Source organism: Anomaloglossus baeobatrachus, chromosome 3 (genome assembly GCF_048569485.1).
Source record: "Anomaloglossus baeobatrachus isolate aAnoBae1 chromosome 3, aAnoBae1.hap1, whole genome shotgun sequence".
Classification (NCBI taxonomy): Eukaryota; Metazoa; Chordata; class Amphibia; order Anura; family Aromobatidae; genus Anomaloglossus; species Anomaloglossus baeobatrachus.
In genome coordinates this window covers 622,736,402-622,762,092 of record NC_134355.1, presented here as the reverse complement: position 1 = coordinate 622,762,092, position 25,691 = coordinate 622,736,402, and the positions used below count along the sequence as shown (strand labels likewise).

The 25,691-nt window shown below is 46.7% G+C and overlaps 1 protein-coding gene and 1 long non-coding RNA gene across 3 annotated transcripts in view; both read left to right on the top strand.

Moving 5' to 3' along the window:
- Nucleotides 1–603: 603 nt before the first annotated feature.
- On the top strand, nucleotides 604–14,931 carry LOC142295669 (microtubule-associated serine/threonine-protein kinase 3-like). 2 transcript variants are annotated; one of them, XM_075338768.1, is made up of 16 exons: nucleotides 604–871; nucleotides 6,578–6,679; nucleotides 7,141–7,231; nucleotides 7,709–7,779; nucleotides 8,174–8,259; nucleotides 8,604–8,812; nucleotides 9,250–9,388; nucleotides 9,485–9,617; nucleotides 9,767–9,932; nucleotides 10,061–10,162; nucleotides 10,545–10,667; nucleotides 10,821–10,936; nucleotides 11,027–11,118; nucleotides 11,829–11,917; nucleotides 13,641–13,730; nucleotides 14,336–14,931. In XM_075338768.1, exons 1-16 carry the CDS (start codon nucleotides 644–646, stop codon nucleotides 14,482–14,484), a joined length of 1,986 nt encoding a protein of 661 aa, XP_075194883.1. In that variant the 5' UTR covers nucleotides 604–643; the 3' UTR covers nucleotides 14,485–14,931. The 2 variants fall into 2 exon arrangements, with proteins under 2 accessions (XP_075194883.1, XP_075194884.1); XM_075338769.1 differs by having other exon boundaries at nucleotides 14,152–14,394.
- A 215-nt stretch (nucleotides 14,932–15,146) lies between these two features.
- LOC142295670 (uncharacterized) overlaps nucleotides 15,147–25,691 on the top strand; it is a 66,729-nt gene continuing 56,184 nt past the window's right edge. Inside the window, exon 1 of the long non-coding RNA XR_012751515.1 lies at nucleotides 15,147–15,530. This is a non-coding gene — a long non-coding RNA (uncharacterized LOC142295670). The remainder of the gene's footprint in view (nucleotides 15,531–25,691) is intronic.

The window sequence follows — 25,691 nt, the reverse complement described above, 5'->3', positions numbered from 1 at the left end:
CAAAGTGCGACCCTGCAGAGGGACACTATTATTATTGAAAAGAGGCCAAAGGGGATGCTAGTGTTATTACAGGGAGACCCATGGGGTGCTATTATTGTCACTATTAATATTATAAAGAGACCTAAGTGGGCATACTCATGACTGGTCATAGTAAATATAGGGTTTTTTTCCACTGGTAAGAAGGGTCTATTTGTAACAGAGTCCCCATCTTTAGGAATAGTTGAGGGAGAGCAATGTGGGCCTGTGTTCTTCATATTCCAGGGTTGGATGTAGTCCCAGTCCGGCCCGGTTCGCTCAGGAAAAAAAAAATTCTTTAAGTCCTGAACTATTTATTTCTTATTCATACAAAATGCTATCATTTTATTCTGTATATGAGATATAAATAATTTATCTTACAACATAAAAATGGTATTAATGCTCAGCCTATATTGTTGCCGCCTTAAGGGTTGCTAGGCAACTTCCTAATAATGTAATATTGCCCCTTTAACATAAGAACACAAGATTCCATTATGACATCACAATTGACCATCACTACTTACACAAGTGTTTACAGTTCCATTGTCACTTTGACACTTGTGGTCATTGCTGTCAGTGATACGCTATATAGCTAGTCATTTACAGATTGCGATTGAATTTACTTGAGATGTCTGGAATTCTTCCAGAAAAACTTCAAGTGTTAGCACTACTTTGGGGTATTCTTATTACCTATGCCCCTGATATTGTGCTACCACTAGCCGATGGCGTCCTCAGCTTCACCTACCGGCTGGTTATGGAGCTTGTGAGAGACTGCCTGACCAAGTACCAGCAAGGTCGCATAAGCTCAGAATATCTTGAGCATTTACAGCAGAACATCAGGACATTAGTACAAAAGGTAAATAGCAAAATTAACAAATTATATAATAATTATAATAGTAATGGAGAATATTAATGGAATACAAATTTAAGGTTAATCTGTACCAAAAACCCAGATAAGAATCAGAAACAGGGATTTAAAAGGTTTACTGAATTAAGGGTGGAAAGGATGTGATTGTGGGGGGAATAGGATAAGTTAACCCTTTAACAACAAGGGAATTTTTCACTTTTCCGCTGCCATTTTTTCTTCCCGTTTGAGTCATAGCTTTGTTATTTTTCTGTGGGGGATTGTTTTTTGCAAGAGTTGTAGCTTCCCAGGACGTGAATAACACGACCATTCTCAGGACAGAATTAGCCCCTTAGTGATCTAGGACATCTAATATATAAAGCTGAATGTGTGTGTGTATGTGTGTGTGTGTGTGTGTATGTCCGGGATTGGCATCTGCACTGTCGCAGCTACAGCCACAAAATTTTGCACACTCACACTTCTGGACCCCAAGAGCGTCATAGGATATGTTTTGAGGGGAAATTTTAACCCCGCGCTTTACAGTTATTCATCAAAAAACCTGCCTCCATTAAAGCGAATGGAGCTGGGAGCCGCAGTGCATCCAGAACTTCAGAAGAATGCGCAGCCACGCCCTTAAATGGAATGTTGGCGTGTCACAATGCAGCCAGGGAAAGAGGCAGACACAGACAGGGTAAGAAACAGACACAGACAGGGTAAGAGACAGACACAAAGAGACAGACACAGACAAAGAGACAGACTTACAGGGAAAGAGACAGACAGGGAAAGAGAGGAAAAGAGAGAGACAGGTTAAGAGACAGACACAGACAGGTAAAGAGGCAGACACAGACAAAGAGACAGACACAGGGAAACAGACAGACAGGGAAAGAGAGGGAAAGAGACAGACAGGGTAAGAGACAGACAAAGACAGGTAAAGGGACAGACAAAGAGACAGACACAAGGAAAGGGAAAGAGGAAAAGGGACAGACAGGGAAAGAGAGGGAACGAGACAGACAGGGAAAGAGAGGGAAAGAGACAGACAGGGAAAGAGATTGAGAAAGGCGGAGAAAGAGACAGACAGTCAGAGACAGACAGGGAAAGAGACAGACAAAGAGAAAGAGAGAGAGACAGAGAGATATATACAGAATGGGAGACAGACATTATAATTACATTTATATCTATTTGTTTTGTGGTTTTTGTGTGTAGAATCCATTTTTGTTAATACATTCTATTTTGTTAACAGCAGTTATTAACCCGGGGTAAGCCGGGTAGTACAGCTAGTATATATATATATATATATATATATATATTACATTGTTTGCTTCCATTCTTTTGATGTGGGCTCACTGTTTGAGCCCACTTCTTTCCCCAAACATGTCAGTAGATCTGGTCATTCAAAAGTACAACTCATCCTGCATAAAACAAGTTCTGAAATGTCTATATTGATGAACAAATAAAAAAAATTATGGCTCTTAGAAGAAAGGGAGGAAAAAATGAAAATCAAAAAAAGACCCCAGATAATCATCGGGTGGTGAAGGGGTTAAGGGCATGGGTTGCAGGAAGAGAATAAAAGGCAGAAGGTTGAGGTGACACCTTCCCGTTGTAGTTTGATTATCCACCTTCAAACCGTTCTTATATATATCTATATAAAGCGATGGGGAGAAAAGAAAGGATTTAAAAGAAGGCACTTGATATCACAGTGGCGGGGATCGGTCTGGGTCAGAGGCTTGATAAAAGTGATGTCCATTGGAAGGGGTTACTGTTCGGGGAATAGTGACTTCGGCTACATTCCAGTATAACTAGCGGACTTAGGTCCTGCAAGGATCGGGGTAATAATGTGGGATATTGGTACTCTACTCCTTGTACCAGTGCTGTACATGTAGGGTCTAAATCCTAATTTATTGTTGGTATTCTTCAGGCCTAGTCCTAATATATACAGGGCCTTGCAAAAGTATTCGGCTCCCTTGAATTTTTCAACCTTTTCCCACCTTTCAGGCTTCAAACATAAAGAAAAAAATGTTAATGACATGGTGAAGAATAAACAACAAGTGGGACACAATTGTGAAATAGAATGAAATTTTCATATTTTTTAAAAAATATCTGAAAATTGGGGCATGCAATATTTTTAATCCCCTTTAAGTTAATACTTTGTAGCGCCACCTTTTGCTGCTATTACAGCACAAGTCGCTTGGGGTATGTCTCTATCCGTTTTACACATTGAGAAACTGAAATTCTTGCCCATTCTTCCTTTGTAAACAGCTGGAGCTGAGTGAGGTTGGATGGAGAGCGTTTGTGAACAGCAGTTTTCAGCTCTTTCCACAGATTCTCGATTGGAATCAGGTCTGGACTTTGACTTGGCCATTCTAACACCTGGATATGTTTATTTGTGAACCATTCCATTGTAGATTTTCCTTTATATTTTGGATTATTGTCTTGTTGGAAGACAAATCTCCGTCCCAGTCTCAGGTCTTTTACAGACTCCAACAGGTTTTCTTCAAGAATGGCCCTGTATTTGGCTCCATCCATCTTCCCATCAATTTTAACCATCTTGCCTGTCACTGCTGAAGCAAAGCAGGCCCAAACCATAATGCTTCCACCACCATGTTTGACAGTGGGGATGATGTGTTCAGGGTGATGAGCTGTGTTGCTTTTACGCCAAACATATCGTTTGGCGTTGTGACCAAAACATTCGACTTTGGTTTCATCTGACCAGAGCACCTTCTTCTACATATTTGGTGTGTCTCCCAGGTGGCTTGTAGCAAACTTTAAACGACACTTTTTAAGGATATCTTTGACAAATGGCTTTCTCCTTGCCACTCTTCCATAAAGGCCAGATTTGTACAGTGTACGACTGATTATTGTCCCATGGGCAGACTCTCCCACCTCAGCTCTAGATCTCTGCAGTTCATCCAGAGTGATCATGGGCCTCTTGGCTGCATCTCTGATCAGTCTTCTCCTTGTTTGAAATGAAAGTTTGGATTTACGGCCGGGTCTTGGTAGGTTTGCAGTGGTATGATACTCCTTCCATTTCAATATGATTGCTTGCACAGGGCTTCTTGGGATGTTTAAAGTTTTGGAAATCCTTTTTGTAACCAAATCCGGCTTTAAACGTCTTCACAACAGTATCACGGACCTGTCTGTTGTGTTCCTTGGTCTTCATGATGCTCTCTGTGCTTTAAACAGAACACTGAGACTATCACAGAGCAGGTGCATTTATACGGAGACTTGATTGCACACAGGTGGCTTATATTGATCATCATCAGTCATTTAGGACAACATTGGATCATTCAGAGATCCTCAATGAACTCTGGATTGAGTTTACTGCACTGAAAGTAAAGGGGCTGAATAATATTGCACGCCCCACCTTTCAGGTATTTAGTTTTAAAAAAGTTTAAAATAAGCAATAAATTTCATTCAACTTTACAATTGTGTCCCACTTGTTGTTGATTCTTCACTATAACTTTAAAACTTTTATCTTTATGTTTGAAGCCTGAAATGTTAAAAAGGTTGAAAAAATCAAGGGAGTTGAATATTTTCACAAGGCACTGATATATATAGGACGGCTTTTTGTTTTTGTGGGCCCCGGGCAAAAGAGTCTCAGTTGACCGCAGCACACGTAGACTCGCAAATACAAAGATACGTACACGTACAGGCGTACGTACATATACAGATTTGAAGTCAAATTCACAAACATACATATAGATAGACATAAATCTATTCACAGTCATATACACTGACATACATAGATACACTTCCTAGATACAGATACAGACACATTACAGAAATATTTAATATAGGGAAGCCAGCAGCAGACTCACTCACCTCCCTGCTTGTCTCCAGTCAGCTCATCCCAGGCATGGGGCTGTGCAGGCCACGCTGTGTAATGGCCGTCACCTTTAGGCTATGTGAGCACGGTGCGTTTTTGCGTGTTTTTCGGGTGCATTTTTGGTCTTAAAACTGCATGACTTGGCTCCACAGCAAAGTCTATGAGTTTTCATTTTTCCTATCCGCATAGTGCAGTTTTGTTTTAGGTGCGTTTTTGTTGCGACCACAAAGATGCAACATGTCAATTATTTCAGCATTTTTGCCAGCGTTTTTCACTCATGCAATGCATTGGAAAAACCGCAGGAACAAAAACGCAGCCAAAATGCACCAAAACGCGGTAAAAACACATGTGTTTTTACCGGTGCGATTTTGCCTCGGGTGCACTTTTGTACGTTTTTGTGCCTTTTTGCAGCCTGGGGCTCACACAGGTCTGCAGGAGGCATACAGTATTGGGAGCTCACACAGGTCTGCAGAAGGCCATACAGTATTGGGGCTCACATAGGTCTGCAGGACGCCATACATGACTGGGGCTCACACAAGTCTGCAGGGGGCATACAGTATTAGGAGCTCACACAGGTCTACAGAAGGCCATACAGTACTGGGGCTCACACAAGTCTGCAAGGGGCCATACAGTACTGGGGGCTCACACAGGTCTGCAGGGGGCATACAGTACTGGGGGCTCACACAGGTCTGCAGGGGGCATACAGCACTGGGGGCTCACACAGGTCTGCAGGGGGCATACAGTATTGGGAGCTCACACAGGTCTGTAGGAGGGCATATAGTACTGGGAGCTCACACAGGTCTGCAGGAGGCCATACAGTACTGGGGTCTCACACAGGTCTGCAGTGGACATTCAGTACTGGGGGCTCACACAGGTCTGCAGGGGGGCATATAGTAATGGGAGCTCAGACAGGTCTGTAGGGGGCATACAGTACTAGGAGCTCACACAGGTCTGTAGGGGGAGCATATAGTACTGGGAGCTCACACAGGTATGTGGGACGCTGCGGCTTGTCTCTTCTCTCTTCAGCTGTGTGATGGAGCTGCTGACTCCACCCACAGAGTAACTTCCTCCTGCACGCTGCTGCGTGCTGCCACTGTGTGGATTTAAAGAGTCGTCAGACAGTAAAATGCTTGAGACTGGTCCCCACAACTGTCCAGGGCTCCGGCACTCGCCCAGGTGTGCCGTGTGCTGACTCTGGCCCTGTATCTATATGTATAATTGTGGGATTCCATTGTTGCAGGTGCCCCATGATTTGAGTTGTAAAATTAATAAAGGCTGAAGTCACCATTTTACACAAGTTGCAAGCAGTTATGTATCTAATTTAAATGTACTGTCTATAGAGGGAAGACTAGGAGATTTGGAGGGGTATTACCATCTCTAAGATCCTGTCTCAATATGTAGTAGGTATAATAGTAATATCAATAAATACCTCCAATTACAATTAGAAATATAGTATAGTTCTCCTGATTTACTGTGTCGCTTACCACATGTTTAATGTTCAGGGTACGGCAGGAACACACATATAGGTACACTTAGTTAGTTGCTAGTAGTGGCAACCATTGATACCTGAGCTCCTGCAATGCCCTGAACATGAGGTAAGCGACACAGTGAATCAGAGCTGTACCTTATTTCTAATTGGATGTATTTGCTAATATTTTTTTTTATTATTATTAATAATAATAATAATAATAATAATAATATTCACCTACTACACATTGAGATAGGGTCTTGGAGATTGGAATACCCCTTTAAAGGTTTAGAAGCGACCGGTTCCCTCGTCAGCTGTCATGTAGTAATTGTATTGCAGAAGACATGAACGTGGTGACATAAAAGGCCTCCTCCATTCTGAACTTTTTCCTCATGATTTTCCTTTTATGTTTATTTCATCTCTATAGGCTGAAGAAAAATCCCATAGTGGAGAATTGGCCTTTTTTAAACAACTGGCCCAAAATGTCCTGATGGTACTAGAGTACCCATTCTGCTCACTGGAGCGTCAGGTAAGGATCCATCATCTTCTATATCTCATGTCCTTGTCTGATCTTCTCCAGATTTCCAGTCATATGGCAGAAGGTCAGATTTATGATGTCTGAGGCCTCCGTATCCGCTCTAGGCAGACACAGAATAATTTATGGCAGCCTGTCTCTGCGGCTCCATCCTCTGTGATGGCAGTTTGTACTCAGAGGTGCGGAGTTTATATAAATGCATCAGTCTCGCTCGATCATCACAATCTTCCTTCTTATAAATAATGCTGCAGTTCTGATAATAGAAGTTATTAGAGAAAAGATCTATATACACGTCCCTTATATATTAATGTGGATATACAGTACTGGAGGGAGCGGCCGTGTATAGTCTGTCCACTCCTGAAACTATCAAGTAAATCCAGGTTTAGTCTTTCCTGCCTTATATATATACGGTAATTGTGAAACATTATATTAATTCTATATATTATATCCATCAGGAAACATCAGAAGGTGACTCCGAAGAGAGGCAAAACCTAAATGTACCTGACCCTGATTCCAGTCAGCAGGAGCTAAACCATGATCTGATAGGTACGTCGAGCATCTAATACTTTACTCAAATATAAAGTTATAGAGAACGGTAGAGAATATGTAGATTTACTTTTCATCCTTTGTACGAGGCCGGTGATGTCTCCTCCTGATCCCTCTATAGACTATAATGGACCCATGTCATTCTACTTCTCTCCACTGGGCTCCTCTCAGCTCAAAAATGTACAAAAAGGCTCATAAATCCCTAATTATGTCATTATTGGGGATTAAATCAGCTCCTAAACAATTCCACATTTATGGTACAGTATATATAATGATGGATATGGCATGAATATATTACTATATATATATATATATATATATATATATATATATTAGTGTGTGCAGACTATCCATAAACACAGTGTTATTCCATGTAGAGAGGTCTTGTAATTTTCCCTCATTATATGGCTATGTTATATAATAAGTACTGGTATCGACTAATACTTGACATTTCTTTATTATTCCTCATTATTTTAGAAATAACTTTGCCGGCAAATACTGATGGTGGATTATGTGAAAGACCAGAGATCATCAACGAATCTGCCAGTGTAAGTATCCACGAATCTGCCACTGTAAGTATCAGAGGGACGTCTGCATATTATCAGATGATGGAATTACACATCCCATATTATACCCCACATGACAATGGATAGGATATCTCTATTCATCATGTAGATCAGACCTGTTATGTGTGACGAGGGCATAACTCTTGTCTCCTGTGTGATGTCCTCTATCACCCCCTGCAGTACAATAATATATGTGTATGGAGAATATCCTCCTGTAATATAATAGAATCTGTGGAGGGTTCATCTTGTATCCATCCTCTACATCTGCTGCAGTGTAATCAGGGGGACATAATATAGAAGGGAATCCTTCCTGCATCTGGAGCTTTTATTCCATTGCATTTTCTATGTCTTAATATAATTTCTTATTCCTTTTTAGGCCTTGATCGGATCATATAACCCAAGGAGAAATCCTTGTAAGAGCGACTATAAGCCAATCCAACTGATTGGCCATGGAGCCTTTGGGTGAGCTTTACTTTAATATAATATTTATTTCCTAGGGCTCCTTATGACGATGCCTGTCTCTGTCTCCTGCCCATGCAATGTTCCCATAGAGAAATTATATCATCTACATACCACTGACCAGTGCCACATCTGTCACTATTTAGGTCAGTTAGGATGTGACATCGCTGAAGACCTGCCATGGATGATCATTTATGGAGTGTTATTTTATGTATTTACAGACATAGATTTCTAGTGACAGCCGCATATCTAGTTTTAACTGTTAATACAGGAGATCACTTGATGAGGTTTATAGATTGACCGTTAATAATAATTCCTAACAAATCATGGACTTTCCTTTTCTCCAGGGACATCCACTTAGTGCGCCATAAGGACACAAACCAAATATATGCAATGAAGAAAATACAGAAGCAGAAGCTGAAAGAACCAAGGAGACTTGAACAGGTCTTTGTGGAGAGGGACATCTCAACATTCGCTGATTGTCCCTTTGTGGTCTCCATGTTCTGCTCCTTTCCTTCTAAACTTCATCTGAATATGGTCATGGAGTATACACCAGGTAGGACACATCCATTTTATCTTTATCCACTCACATCTACTTAATCCTAGCACCCTATATATACCCAAAATGTGACCACATGGATGGTTACATGTCCACACTGCATTTACTATGTTATTAACAAGATGTCTGATAAATCATTGATCTCTGTGAAAGTCGCTTCTGTATGTCCTCACTGAGCATGGCAGCAATTTCTACTATGGGTTAAAAGAACAGCTTTGATAGATAAGAACTTTCCCAGAGAAATATATGAGGTTTGTAGATGACGTCTGACTCTGTCTCTCTGTATAGGGTCTTTCTGCAGTATACACTCTACATTGTACAGTATATCTCTATACATGACATCCTACCCCACTGTCTCCTTTTATTTCTCATTTACCCTCATCATGTGTAATTTACACAAAACCCTCACTTGTTATATTTGCTTTCTCTTGTAGGAGGAGACTGTAAACGTCTATTAAAGTCCAAGGGTCCTTTACCTGTCACCTTGGCCCGTATGTACATTGCGGAAACCGTTCTTGCAGTGGAATACCTGCATAACTATGGTGTTTTGCACAGAGACCTGAAGCCTGAGAAGTAAGTGTAATATAGTATAATAAAGGGGAAGAAAGTTTGAGTTTGTTAAGTTTTGGGGGTTATTACTTGGGTCTGACAACATTTTTTCTCTCACAGTCTCCTGATAACATCAACCGGTCATATTAAAGTCACCGATTTTGGACTTTCAAAACTTGGCCTCATGAGACCAACATCAGACATCTACAAGGCTACAGCTGAGGACATCATCAACGAGTTCCATGATAAAGAGGTCGGCTTTTCTTACAGGCTCTTGAACTTTACAGATCTCATCTTTCTCCTTCTCTGATAATTTATCTTCTAAAAAACATTTCCTATTATGTTAGTTATCGTAAGTATATTTGATATTGATCATCGTCTCATTCTTCTGTTCTTTTACAGATTGTTGGCACTCCTCAATACATAGCCCCAGAAGTCATCCTAAGGAAAGACTATGGAAGGCCTATTGACTGGTGGTCAATAGGGATCATTCTATATCAATTTCTTTTTCGATTTCCACCATTTGTTGGGGATAACACTATACAAATTTTAGGCAGTGTCGTCAATGGTAAGTAAAGTAATCTGAATGCTATGGGATGTCACTGTTAGTTGGTTTGATTGATTAAGGAAAATATTATTTTATGAAAATAAATGAAGAGGTTTTATTTTGTGTAATATTTGCTTTTTATATAACAGATGACATAGCTTTGAGATTTCAAAATATCTCTGCTCCACCCGAAGCTCAAGGATTCATCACTGAGCTGCTAAATAAAAATCCATCAAAAAGACTTGGAACAGGTAATATTATAGTAGTATTATTAATGACTTATTAAACCTCGGTGACCAAAGAAATGACCTTGTCCATGAGGACCAGCACTGAGGTTCTCCACCTACTTCTCCATTCCCCATTCTTCACGCAATAACTTTCAGCAACCTTGGTTGGTTTTTCTTTAATGTCCTGATGATGGAGACTGAGTTCTCTGAAACGCGTCGACCTGAATAAAAGAAATTTGAAATAATCAACATCTGGACTTTCTGTTGACAGCGCGGCACATACCGGTTTCTACATTCTGCCGTTGGCTCTGTTGCATCGTCAGTTCAGATTAACATAAAGTGCACAGATATGGAGCAGTCTCTCTGACAATGACTTATTACTTTCTTTCTTCTCTTCCTTTTCCAGGAGGCGCAAATGAGATCAAAATACATCCATTTATGTGTGACTTAGACTTTGACAATCTCCTAAGTCAGAAACCCCTGTTTATTCCTGATCTTAAGTCCGATGAGGACACCTGGTACTTTAACAGTAAGTAAAATAAGATGTCACCTGCAGAAAACTGCTGTGTGTCTTGTCTTTCATTTTGTATGACAATCAGCTCCCACCATTACTAGTGATAACATGGTGACTGTCTGACTGGGTTTTATATTAATAATCTCTGATAACACTTTTATTTTGCAGAGAACGTTAACTTTATGAAATACAAATATATAGACTCAGATGAGGGGGACACAATGGAGGACAATGACTTGCCAGAAGTTCAAAATTTTGTGTCATCTTCTCAAAGGTATTCTAAAGTAAGTATATGGGCAATAAAATGTAGAAAAGCTATAATTACAAAAAAATATTCAAAATAAATCTATTTAATATTTCTCCATTTAATTTAGCTATATATCACCAATACCGAGAAGATGAACAATGAAGAATCAATGTCACCTCCAGGATGCTCCTCAAAGAACAGTGTAAAACACTCAAACATGTGAGTAGATAGTAATAATAATTATTATGAGATTTAATTCTGATATACTGTATATTCAAAACCAAATATAAGACACAAGTAAAACAAATCTAAATCCATTATCCACCACCCCATGATTGCTGATCTGTCACCAAGAACCCTAAAAATTGTACCTCCTGCACAGCTAATACACATTTCTCAAGCTTGGCATACAGTTAATGGTTACGTAGTATCTGTAAAACCTGTACCTGGTGTGTCTTCAGGTCGGACGAATAAATCGACTTAAATAGGGAAGTGGAGTGGTCTAAAAGAGCAACACCTAAGAATGACAGCTAAAGCCTGAAGCCATAGAGGAAAGGGTACTTAAGCCTCACAGCACCAGAAGGAAGGAAATGTTATTAAATAACAGCAGTGGACTTGCCAGCAGTGAGGCGCTGTGACCTTCTGACACCAGATTCACCCAGGGTTTCCCCTGAGTGAAATACACTCATCACATGAGTTCCGTGGTTCTGGCTTGTGATAGCACTGCAATAACAGCTGATCATTGCCACCAGCTATTAATTTCCAGCTTTGTACAGGCCAATATTACTAATTAGACTTCATTCTTGCTGGTAGACTAGTATCCTGAGCAGGGTGTCCCCTCCATGTTCTAATTGACCTTACAGACAGGGTTTCATCTGTTTTATGTTGTTTTTACTTATAATTTACTTGTCTTTCTTCTAACCAAACAGGGAGATAAAACCTTTTTGTGCAAAACCGGTTGGTGACAATCAGTGTTTAACTGCTAAAAATATCAAGTCATCCTCACCCTTATTGTCAGGTACGTACATCTTTATAGATCATCCCATAATAGCCTAGAATCCAAACGTGCAATGTGAATTTGCACACGAAGGCTCGGAAAATTACTTTATTCCCGCTGCCTGCCTGAGTATTTTTCTATTTTTGGTTTTGTTAAAATTCCCCATACGGCTCCAGAGTTATGGGCTTTTTTTATTTAGTGCTAACTGTTATAGCCTTTGCTAAGGGGGAGTGTCTCTCAGGATTCCTCGGGAGGGGGGGTGGTGTCTACAGCTGTGCTGCAATAATAGACACGCCCAGGCCAAAAGCTAATGCTCTACCAGGATACAGCTAAACCCCCACTAATGTGGAAGCATCACAGGTGCAGGTGAAGCAGATCACACACACACCTCCATGGAATGGAAGGGAGGCGAATGCTAGATGATAAAACTGCACACTGGTGGCTTGCATAGAGCGCTGTTCACATGCAGATGGCACAGTCACAAACCCGCAGCCTATTAGGTGACGCCCTTCTATTAGATCAGGCGGGCTGCCAAGCCGTACCCCACTGTGTATCATGCACGGACAGACACTCTACAATGCAAGGCCCAACAGAAAGGGGCCTGGCTGTATCCTGTACAAACAAAAAAATATGAGTTTTTTGTTGGTATTTATGGCATAAATAAAACTTTCTGTTGGGCCTTCCTTCCGCATTGCCGGTAGAGGCAGGTAAGGAGATGTTTGTCGCACCTGCAGTGTCACACACAGCGATGTGTGCTGCTGCAGGAATGACAAACAACATCGCTAAAAAGCAGAGAACGATTTTTTATTTCAAGACGACCTCTCAGCGGCAATCGATTCTGCCCTCTTTTGCGATCGTTTCAGATCACTCTTAAGTTTTACACACTGCGATATCGTTAATGACACGGGATGTGTGTCACAAACAACGTGACCCCGTCGATAATTCATTAACGATATCGTAGTGTGTAAATCCCGCTTAATACCTCTGGAACTATATGGAGGATTTTAACCGTCATCTTTAAAGTTACCCTGAAGTTTTATCTGACTGATGATATAATAACACCTTGGCTTGCTGCAGTAATGTCAATAAGGAGACATAGATCCTTGGGGAGAAACCACGTGGCAGTGTGAGGGTAGGCCTGGGCTATAGGCCGTTTGTCCAGATGTAATAAGATGATCTGTGTATGTAAATAATCAAAGTATAGATGTCGTTGTATAAATATCTGTGTGTCTATATGACAATTGCATAGACGCCACAATATGATTCAAAGATATGTTTACAGTAAAGTGTTAACGGAGATAATGAAGCCAGAATGAACAATGAATAAAGAGGTTTTCATAATATACTGAGAGAATTTTTTAATCATGATTTTCTCACCAGCTGGGATGAGGGATGTGAGATGTGGGAGGTTAACTCCCTGTTCTTGCTTCAAGGTCGAAGTCGAATGTTGTATTGTATAATCACAAGTTTTTTTAATATACGGGTCAGAAGTACGCTTCTGCTCAAACGATGAACTTCTGATTCATTAATATCTGTGCAGATCGATTTGAACTCCGTCTCTGTGACCCTGAAAAACCAAATTTGTTGTTTTCCCTAAATTCCCAATCTTGATAGCAGCACACAGAAAGCTAAAGGTGCTTGTTAATCGTTAATAATTTAATAAATACTTAATTTTCAGAACTCTATACAGACACAAAGCTAATCTTTCAGGAGTTTATAATCATCTTTTTATCTTTTTGAGTAGACTCTCCAGGTCAGAAGAGAACAAAATCTGCACTAAAACTAAGAAAAGAACAAAAATCTGAGAAAGTAGACGAGGGGGGAAGTAAGCGAGGTACGTGTGACAATAATCTTCATATTGGGATGTCAGTGATAATTCATTTAGGACTAACGATGAAAAATAACATCATAAAACATAACTTTTACTAGTGCATTTAAAAGTGATAGAAATCACTCATAAAACACAAACATCAAGGCTACTGGTCACTAAGCTCAAAATGGGCCAGAGGCCTTGGCTGGGCACAAAACAGAATTACAGGTCCCTATAATATAAGCTTATTGACCAGTAGCCTTGGTGTTTGTATTTTATGTTCACGTTTTTATGAGTGATTTCTATCTCTTTTAATTGCACTAGTAATAGTTATGTTTTATCATATTATTTTTCATCGTTAGTCCTAAACCACTCTTGCTATGAGTCTCATCTAATTCTATGAGGGTCATTGGTATATTTCTAGTATTGTGCTATTTTGTTTCAGTGAGAATTCATGTGGAGCAGATGTGATCTGCAGTGGTGGGATTGTCACATGCATGATGACTGACGATGGTCCCGTACCTCTGTATGGAGAAGATTCCTCCACCGTCTGGTCACAGTGACACTACAGTATTGTCCTCTAGTATGGAGTCCCATTACTTAAACTAGTTTTATGTCTCTTCTCACAGGTTCTATCTTCCGCCGGATGATATCATCCTGCCGGCGTGGATTATCCAGGGCTGCTCGCGCTGTCAGAGAAAGCTTTGTTTCTGCCAGCTATCACCAGGGTTCCATGATCATCTGGAGCCCAGATATCCCCCCACATCTAATGCCCTGAAGAAAGTACAGCTCATCCATCAGTGCGGTACCTGTACAAAAGGACTTGTACCATCTACCTGTAGCTGTCTGACTAGCAAGAAACATCTGTGAAAGTCAGAGGCTCCTCCAAGAACATCTCTTTATGCTTTATTGGGCGGCACGGTGGCTCAGTGGTTAGCACTGCAGTCTTGCAGCTGGGGTCCTGGGTTCAAATCTCACCAAGGACAACATCTGCAAGGAGTTTGTATGCTCTCCCCGTGTTTGCGTGGGTTTTCTCCGGGTTCTCCGGTTTCCTCCCACACTCCAAAGACATACTGATAGGAAAACTAGATTATTATTATCCTTCCATGCAATTCTTATAAAAAAATGAAAATTGATTAATTGTCTTATGAATGTAATTTAATATTCCTGACATTAATGACAAATCAGTACTATACACGTCCGTCATAAATGTCTGATGGTTTGTTCAGAGCACGGTAGCTAGTATGCCGTGTGAATGCATGATGGCACAGGCCTGGTTTTATATATATAATGGAATGGCCATTATTTTAAATAAAGGTTTTATGTTTAATACATGTGTGGTGAGTGAAGGGTTAAGTACAGCTGTGTCCTGTCATGAGGTAACTGGTTAAACCGGTTTAGGCCAGTTCTGCGCGCTGTTCTGACAGCGGAGATCCCAGAGAGATGGCGGTCCCTGCGGCGCAGCACCCTTCCAGCAGCGGTCGAGCGGAATGTGGAAGAAGCGGAAGCCGGAGTGTCGAATCCCATCTTGGCTGCAGAGGCGCGTCATCGTTCAGCGCCTGACAGAGGAAGAGCACGTCATCTAGTCGGTCTCGCCGTAAAAGCGCAGCGCCGGCCCAGGGATTTGAAAATCCTGGCGGCAGCGGGAGATCGCAGGCGAGGATCGTGCCTGAGGCCAGAAGAGCGACGCGGCCCCTTGGTCTGAGTCCCCGTCTGAAGAGGAGGAGGTGCTTCCTGATGCCAGAGGCAGGAGCCTGAGGCACAGAGCTGCTGAAGACTCAGGACGACCAGCTGAGGGCCGAGAACCGCAGAGCAGAGAACAGGGTGAGAGTTTCAATGTTCCCCTGTCTGTCTCGTGTGCTGGCCCTCCCCCTTTCAGTATTGAAGCTGTAGTAAAGAAAGTGTTAAAATGAAATGTTAGCGGGGGGGCTGTGGCTAGGGAGAGTAGCGCAGGTCTTAGTGGTTGTCAGGAGTCCATGTCATTGCCTGGTTATTTATTTAAAGAGGCCTTGACATGTGACATGTGACATGTCCCCCCTGGCATTTCACTTGTCGCAGCCAGTTAGGGATAAGATTTACAAGGGGGATTATGTTGATTTGTTTTCTCTGCTTCCGTCTAGCAGAGAAAATGTTAAAAAAGATGAGAAGACGGATTTAGACGATAAGAAAAAGGCCCCTTTTAAATCATTCCATAACTGGCTGCAGGCATTTTGTATTTTTTCTTCTGTATTGGGTGAAAAGAATCCGGCTGTGTGTTCGGGTCTTTTTCAGCACTTGAGCACTTGAAGAACATCTTAGAGACATATCGCAGTTTTGGTGGGTATGCATGGCTGAATTGTGGCGCCCTGGACAAGCCAGGGGCCACAGAGAACAACACCCACACACCCCACACTCCCAGCAGGCACACCGAAGTCAGACACAAAACCCTTGTTGCCTTCCTCCAGGGGCTGATGATCCCACCAGGGGGTGGGCCAGGTGGTTGGTCCCGCCCACCGAGGAGTTCACAGTCCTGGAGGCGGGAAAACAGACAGTCTAGTTTTGACAGTGAAAGTGGAAGGAGGAAAGTGTGGTAGTGAAGCAACTGACTGACAGCATCCGGGTGTGTGGCCCGGGTGGAACAGCAAGGTTGGCAGACGGTGGTGACCGACTGCAGGAGTGGCCTATCCGAGTTACCGTAAGGACTGTGGACGGGCGGTGGCCCGGCGGTACCGGACCGGTACACAAAGAGAAGCCAGCACCATCTGGCAGGGGCTTTTCGGTCCCCGGCAAGGCTAGGAGTCGCCGTGAATTTGCCGAATCCGTTAGTGAAGGGGACCTCCTGGGTTTCCAAACAGTCAAGTCCCGACAGAAGGCAACAGTCCAACCAACAGAGGGAGACACCGCCACCGCCAAGGCAACTGTTTCTCAGGGCCAGAGCCTGCGGGCAAAGAGGGGCTCCTCCAGCCCATATCCAAGCTGGGGAGCGGGTTACCGGTGGGAACCCATCGGAACTATCAACCGTACTTAGGTGCAGGGAAAGGCAGTCACCATCAACCTGCCGGGAGAAACAACACCGCAGCCGTCTGTGGGACCCGTCCATCCAGCCGAGTGTTTTACCGAGAACTGTGTCTTCATCATTGGGCTGAGTGAGTACCGCCGTGCGGCACAGCGCTGCCCCTGCGACCCTGCACCTCGCCAGGCCCCGTAACCCGCCTGCCATCCATCCTTACCCCATCACCGGGCCCCGGGACAACCAACCCCCTACCCATGGAGGGGAGAACTAACAACAAAGCTGCTCCCTGTCACCGCTCCCGGGATCCCCGTCCAGAGCAGCGGTGGTGTCACCATTATCACCACAGCCGCGGGTGGCGTCACGGACAATAAATCCCCACCATCAATCCAAATCCCCTTTTCACTCACGGGCGAGGAGCGCCGCTCGAGTCCCCGGGATCCGGCCCACCGCTCGAGCCACCACCGAGCAGCAGCAGCACCAGCGGCCAGACCCGAGCAGTGGGAGAGCGCAGCGTCCCCTCCTCCGCCCGCGACAACTTGGCGTCACGAACAGGATCCTACCGTTCTACCGACTGGTGGAAGTGCGCCTTGTGTGACTGCCGGAGGTGTCCGGCTGCAAATTTGCCGAAGCCGCCATCTTGGGCGCGAAGAGTTCCCGCTCGAGCGTCTCCTCGAGTAGTAGAGGCGCGAAGGCCAAAACCCCGCCCCAGTAGAGCAGGAGCCGGAAAGAAACTAAGGGGGATGGAAACAAGATGTCTGCGCCCGATGGAGCCGCTGGAAGAGCGGCGGATGCAGCCGCGGAAGCACCCGCAGATGGGAACGGGCCTGCCCATGTCCCAGCCGCACTGGCGGGGGGCGCCGCGACCCCAGCTCTTGCTCAGGTGATGTCGTTCTCCTTGCCCTATGTGCCCGGAACTGCCTGGCTACCGCAGTACGATGGGAAACCTGATGCCTTGCAGGTTTTCCGGAAGAAGCTCAGTCCGCTACTGGAATTGTACCCCCTGACTGATAAGTAACGTGCAGCGCTAGTGCTGGGGCAGCTAACCGGCGCGGCTGAGCAGGAGGCGAAGGCCTTGGCCGAGGGGGACCGGTCCTCTGTAGCCACCATCTTTGAGAAGCTGCAGACTGCGTTTGAGACCCGTACCGAGGCGGAGTTGCGGATGCAGTTCTATCAATGCCGGCAACGGCCCGCAGATAGCATTCGGGACTATGCCCTGCGCCTGCAAACCGCACTCCGCACACTGAAGCGGGTGGACACCATCAACAGTGTGGACAGTAACAAAATGTTAAGCGAGCAGTTTGTGCAGGGGATGAGGTCCTCCGAGGACCGCAAACAGCTTTGGCTGTGGGCCCTAGAACACCCGGATGTGGACTTTGCCGTATTAAAGGAACGGGCCATCAAAGCGTTGCAACCCCCCGCATTTGAAGCTCCTGAGCTAGCCCCGTGGCCGGTGGAGACTGCTCCCGTTGTGGTGGCCCCTACCCCATCAGCACCTCCAGTGCCGGTCGCCCCAAGCGGAACGATGGAAGAGCTTGCTGCTCAGGTTCGCCGCATGGATGGAGACCTCGCTAAGATCCTCGTCGCACTCCAGCCCCCGACCAGATCCCAGGCCCCGGTGAAGATGCAGCTCGCCGACAGCCCTGAGGATGTTCCCTGGATGCAGCGGAGAAGGGCTAATGATTCGCGGAATAGACCCCCGGTCTGTTACAAGTGCAGCAAACCCGGCCATTACTTCCGACAGTGCCCGTTAAATGAGCAACCCCTGGGGCCACGGGCCAATCCTCAGGAGTATATTGGGGCCCGGCCCATCATCCCCATGGCTGTGGACGGCATACCGGTGATGGCTCTCCTGGACACTGGATCACAGGTAACCACCATACCATACACACTGTATCAACGGTATTGGGGAAAAGACGAGCTTGCTCCCCCAGATGCCAGTATGACACTAATTGCTGCTGATGGACTCCCGTTGACCCAAGTGGGATATAAACAAGTGGCCATGACTGTGGGGCGAGCTGAACTGCAACACCAGGGTATGATTGTGATAATGAATGAACCCAGTGATTATAACCCGAAGGTAGTGCTAGGGACCAACGTGATGGAGCACTGTATGAGTGACGTGTTGACCCTACTGCAGCAGCTGGCCGCCACGGCGGCGGGGAGCCGACAGAGAGCTGTGCAGCGTGAGATCCGAGCCTTAATGTACCGCCAACATGTGAACTCGACAGGAGGAGAGATTGGTGGGGTGAGAGTGATGGATGTTGCCCCTTTGATTGTGCCTCCCAGAAGCGAGATGATGATTTGGTGTAGGGCAGCGGTAGGGCCCCAGGGGCGTGACTACCCCGCCATGATATAGCCCATGCCCTCTGAACACTGGCCCACAGTAATGGCCGCCCAAGGGGTGGTGGATGTAAAGAAGGGGAGAGTGCCCGTGAGGGTGCTGAACTGCGGGGAGGAAGAAGTCAGGCTTCCCCGGTACGCTACCCTTGCCAAGCTGTTTACCCTGGATCCCCACACCATCCACGAGGCCATTCCCCCAACCTCATCACCTGCTGCCAGCACTCACCCATCACAAGGGGAGTTAGATGAGTGGTGTCGACAACTACACGTAGGCACGGACGATACCCCCACACATCACAAAGAGGGGGTATACAGGGTGGTACGGGAGTATGAGCGGGTTTTTAGCAAACATCCCCTAGACTTCGGGCAGATTAAAGGGGTCCAACACCATATCCCCACCGGTGAGCATCCCCCTATCAAAGAGAGGTACAGGCCTATTCCTCCTGCACACTACCAATGTGCCAAGGACATGTTGAAAAACATGAAGGAGGCAGGGGTTATTAGGGACAGCTGTAGTCCCTGGACCGCCCCGTTGGTACTGGTTAAGAAGAAGGATGGCACCATGCGGATGTGTGTGGATTACCGGAAAATTACCCAGATAACACATAAGGACGCTTACCCTCTGCCCCGCATTGAAGAATCTCTAGCGGCGCTGAGAACCGCTAATTACTTTTCCACCCTCAACCTCACCAGTGGATACTGGCAGGTAGCTGTGGTACCAGAAGACCGGGAGAAGACTGCATTTGCTACCCCTATGGGACTCTGTGAATTTAATAGCATGCCGTTTGGGCTGTGCAATGCCCCTGGAACCTTCCAACGGCTGATGGAATGCTGTCTTGGGCATCTAAACTTTGAGACCGTCCTGCTGTACTTGGATGATGTGATTGTGTACTCCCAAACATATGAAGCCCACCTGGAGCACCTAGCCAAGGTGTTCGCGTCCCTTGCCAAATATGGGATGAAGTTGAAGCCCTCCAAGTGTCATCTGCTGAAACCCAAAGTGCAGTACCTAGGGCACGTGGTCGGTGCAGAGGGTGTCGCCCCTGACCCTGAGAAAATCACCGCCATTCAGGACTGGCCGAGGCCGACCACGGTGAAGGAGGTGAGGCAATTCCTGGGCCTGGTAGGGTATTACCGTCGCTTCATTAAGGGGTACACGAAGATGGCTGCCCCCATGCAAGACCTCCTCGTGGGACAGACCAAAAGTGGTAGACCCCTAGGGGCCCCATTGGTGTGGGAAGAAAGGCATGAGGAATCCATCCGTCAGCTGAGAGCGGCCCTGACCGGAGAAGAAATCCTAGCATACCCTGATTACAACCATCCCTTCATCCTTTACACCGATGCCAGCAATGTAGGCTTAGGGGCAGTCCTATCCCAGGTCCAAGATGGGAAAGAAAAGGTGATTGCTTATGCTAGCCGAAGGCTTCGACCAACTGAGAGGAACCCCGAGAACTACAGCTCTTTTAAGCTTGAACTCCTGGCGCTGGTGTGGGCTATCACCGAGCGGTTCCGCCATTACCTGGCAGCGGCTAAGTTCACCGCCTTCACAGATAACAACCCGCTGACCCACCTGGACACCGCCAAGCTGGGCGCGTTGGAACAGCGGTGGGTGGCTAGGCTAGCCAACTACGATTTCACCATCAAGTACCGAGCCGGCCGTGCCAATGTTAATGCCGATGCGCTCTCTCGGATGCCCCACTTGTTGGATGAAGGGCCTGAGGATGACGACCTCGAAGAGATTGAGCTGCCTGCATTTCATCAGCCACCGACTGAGAAGGTCCATGTCTATCAACAACGGGTAAACCTGGACCCGCTGCCCAGCCAGGAGTGGCAAGAAGCTCAGGACCAGGCACCCGCTGTTCACTTAGTCAAGATCTTGGTGGAACAGGGCGCTGCTGGAATAGACCCTGCTGAGCCCGGCTAAAGCTCAACGCCTGTGGCGAGAACGGACCCGGCTGTATCTACACCAGGGGAAGTTGTACCGTGAGCTGATTAACCCGAAGACTCATGAGAAAATCCGCCAGTTGGTGATTCCCCATGCTAACGTGCCCACCGTCCTACAAGCATACCATGATGGTGCTGGACACTTCGGATGGAAGAAGCTGGAAATGCTGCTGAGAGAGCGGTTCTATTGGAGTGTAATGCGGGAATCTGTAGAGGCCTGGTGCCGAGAGTGTGGCCCTTGCACGCTGAGAAGGAAGGACGAGGCCAGCCAGAAGGCGCCCCTACACCCGATTGTTACACATCAACCGCTGAAGCTGGTCGCCCTGGACCATGTAAAGCTCACCCCCAGCCGAAGTGGATACACCTATGCTCTAACCATTGTAGACCACTACTCCAAGTTCATGGTGGTTGTCCCAGTCAAAGACCTAACTGGCCGTACCGCCGCTAGAGCATTCCAGGCTTATTTCTGCCGACCGCATGGATACCCTGAGAAGGTGCTTACTGACCAAGGCCCAGCCTTTGAAGCGGAGGTGTTCCATGAATTCTGTCAGTTGTACGGCTGCAAGAAGATCCGGACCACGCCTTACCATGCCCAAACTAACGGCATGTGTGAAAAGATGAACCACCTGGTCCTGGGTCTCCTCAAGACGTTGCCGCTAGAAGAGCGGAACCTGTGGCCGGAGAAGCTACCTGACTTGGTTGATATGTACAACAATATCCCTTCCAGCTCCACGAAGTGCACCCCAGCATACCTGATGAGAGCTCGTCCTGGCCGGTTACCGGTGGATCTGGACATGGGATTGGAAGCCCCAGAAACACTCCCTTCGACAGCTGAATGGGACGCTCGGTGGAGGGTGGAGTACCGACAGATTCAGGAATATGTTGAGAAGAACTTGAGTCGGAGTCGGGAGCAACAGGAGCAGTGCTTCAACCAGAAGGCGTCTGCTGGCCCTTTCCAGCCTGGAGATGTGGTGCTGAAGCGAAAAAGGAGGACCCACAAGCTGGATGATCAGTGGGAGCAAACCCCATATGTCATACAGCCCACAGGAAGGGAGGATGAGAAGGCTTACCAGATCAGTCATGACCAAGGGGGCACTCTGGCAATGGTTTCCCGGGACCATCTAAAGAGGTGCCCACCAGCGTTGAGGGCAGCGGCTGAAGTTCCGGTTCCTAAACCGGCGGAAAAGGCAAAAGAGGTAATCCACACCGTGATGGGTGACTTCCCAGCGGACTGGCCCACACAGAATGGCGCGGTGATTCTTCCAGTGATACTGTTCCCACAACCCGTGGATGAAGAAGTGATGGAAGTGGTCGACCAGGAGCCAGTGCCCAGGGATGAACCTGTACCCAGCACCCCTATGCCTCCACCTGCCCCACATGATAGTAGGGAAGAGGGACTGATTGTTCCCCTTTCCCCACTGCCTGTCCCCACTGACATGGGACCCCGGAGGTCCACTCGTCCCAACCTAGGTAGACCCACACTTAGGTACAGGGAAACTGTTCTTTAAAAGGGGGGGGGGGAGTGCGTGTGTGTTAAGAAAGTACTGTTTAAAGTTTTGAAAGTTTTGCAAAAATGATAAGGATAATCTACCGATGAAGTCACCTGATTTCCATCTGATTTACTGCTGATTGAAACCGGTTGTTGCCGGCACCATTGTCCCCGTGGGGACCGTTCAAAAAAGTTGCATAAAGAACTCTTTATGAACAGGCCCGAAAACTAGCAGGGCAACCATAAACTAGTGGCATGTAAATAATGTTTGTTGTGGCTTCTACCGTTGCCGCGTCCGGAGAGGCAGATTGGAGGAAGGGCCCGCAGTGGAGCAGGCTGGGGCCCAGCCACCACCGGAACGGTGGTGATCCTCTGGGGGTTCAGGGGTTCCCCATGGACGTGGGTCCCCTGAAAAGGACAGAACCCACTCGGGCAACTTGTGCAAGACTGGGGTCAAGGGGTGCTGCCTGTTTGCTTAGGGACAGCATCAGGGCCAGGTTGCTTGGCTGGGAGAGAGCGGATGCCATAACCGTAACGTTTAAGTAAGAGTACCTCCCGATGTGGGAAGAAGTTATTATAATTGTATTGTGTGTTACCATTTTTTATATTTTTCAGTTGGTGAAAATAAAATCGGTGATGGACGGGCAGCCCGCGGACGGCCTGCATTTAACTAAGGGGGAATGTGGCGCCCTGGACAAGCCAGGGGCCACAGAGAACAACACCCACACACCCCACACTCCCAGCAGGCACACCGAAGTAAGACACAAAACCCTTGTTGCCTTCCTCCAGGGGCTGATGATCACACCAGGGGGTGGGCCAGGCGGTTGGTCCCGCCCACCGAGGAGTTCACAGTCCTGGAGGCGGGAAAACAGACAATGTAGTTTTGACAGTGAAAGTGGAAGGAGGAAAGTGTGGAAGTGGAGCAACTGACTGACAGCGTCCGGGTGTGTGGCCCGGGCGGAACAGCAAGGTTGGCAGACGATGGTGACCGTCTGCAGGAGTGGCCTATCCGAGTTACCGTAAGGACCGTGGACGGGCGGTGGCCCGGCGGTACCGGACCGGTACACAAAGAGAAGCCAGCACCATCTGGCAGGGGCTTTTCGGACCCCGGCAAGGCTAGGAGTCGCCGTGAATTTGCCGAATCCGTTAGTGAAGGGGACCTCCTGGGTTTCCAAACAGTCAAGTCCCGACAGAAGGCAACAGTCCAACCAACAGAGGGAGACACCGCCACCGCCAAGGCAACTGCTTCTCAGGGCCAGAGCCTGCAGGCAAAGAGGGGCTCCTCCAGCCCATATCCAAGCTGGGGAGCGGGTTACCGGTGGGAACCCATCGGAACCATCAACCGTACTTAGGTGCAGGGAAAGGCAGTCACCATCAACCTGCCGGGAGAAACAACACCGCAGCCGTCTGTGGGACCCGTCCATCCAGCCGAGTGTTTTACCGAGAACTGTGTCTTCATCATTGGGCTGAGTGAGTACCACCGTGCCGTGCGGCACAGCGCTGCTCCTGCGACCCTGCACCTCGCCAGGCCAAGTAACCCGCCTGCCATCCATCCTTACCCCATCACCGGGCCCCGGGACAACCAACCCCCTACCCACGGAGGGGAGAACTAACAACAAAGCTGCTCCCTGTCACCGCTCCCGGGATCCCCGTCCAGAGCAGCGGTGGTGTCACCATTATCACCACAGCCGCGGGTGGCGTCACGGACAATAAATCCCCACCATCAATCCAAATCCCCTTTTCACTCACGGGCGAGGAGCGCCGCTTGAGTCCCCGGGATCCGGCCCACCGCTCGAGCCACCACCGAGCAGCAGCACCAGCGGCCGGACCCGAGGAGTGGGAGAGCGCAACGTTCCCTCCTCCGCCCGCGACAGAATTATGATGAGAGTTTTCGTCAAAAATTAGCCATCCACCGGAATATGCAATGGGGCCAAAAAGACGTTGGCCTATGGCTAAACCTTATGCTTCCTCAGAGGAATAATTTTAACAAATTTAATCAAAATAATCCTATGGTTAAGAAAGGTTTTTGATTTGCATTTAATGAGTCGTCATGTAAATTTACATCCAATTGTAGATTTCGGCATGAGTGCTCCTTTTGTGGGGGCAATCATGCCGTCTTCAAATGTTTCAAAAAACAGAGTCAGAGTACACAACAGCAGCACAACACAAAGGAGTCTATATTTAAAGGCAGTGACACCAGTGATGGTACAAAACATGCTGGGTTGGTTAGATCGCTACCCAGACAGACAGAAAACAAAGTTAATTTTGGATGGTTTTGTGAACGGGTTTTTTGCTCCTGAGTTTAAAGGGTCAGGATGCAGTTGGGTAGAGAATCTTCTTTCAGTAAATTAATTTGAGTCGGTGGTAGCTTCCAAAGTCCTAAAAGAGATTCAATTAGGGAGGGTAGCTGGCCCTTTTGTTAGACCCCCGTTCAGGAATTTTCGGCTATCGCCACTCAGGTATGTTCTAAGACCCGCAACACACATCCGTTTAATTTGTACGTCTGCGGTTCGTATTTACACTTACCGGAGACACGTACACACGGAGACCCATGTTAATCAATGGTAGATGGCACACACACGTAAAATCGCATGGAACGTGTGTCCGTGAGGTGAGTACGTGTGTGCGCTTTTCTACACGGACAACATGTCCGTTTTTGGCCGGCAGCACGCAGGCACGGACCCGCTTTAGTCTATGGGTCCGTGCCTGCACGTACCGCACACGGAGTATGTCCGTGTTCAGCACGTTTCGTGCGTGTGCGCTTTTACACTACCGATCTTATTTATTTATTTTTTTTAATTAAATTCAGTATACTTACTTTTTTTTCTGCTGTTCTCAGTCATACTTACATTGGTGCTCGGTTTTTTTCTTCCCCCGGCTGCAGAGAATACGCGGCAACAATTACTTTGAATATGCCGGCCGCTCATTAATCAATCTCGTATTCCCTGCTTTCCCCACCCACAGACGCCTGTGATTGATTGCAGTCAGACACGCCCTCCACGCTGAGTGACAGCTGTCTCACTGCACCCAATCACAGCAGCCGGTGGGCGTGTCTATACTGTGCAGTAAAATAAATAAATAATTAAAAAAAACGGCGTGCGGTCCCCCCCCATTTTAATACCAGCCAGATAAAGCCATACGGCTGAAGGCTGGTATTCTCAGGATGGGGAGCCCCACGTTATGGGGAGCCCCCCAGCCTAACAATATCAGTCAGCAGCCG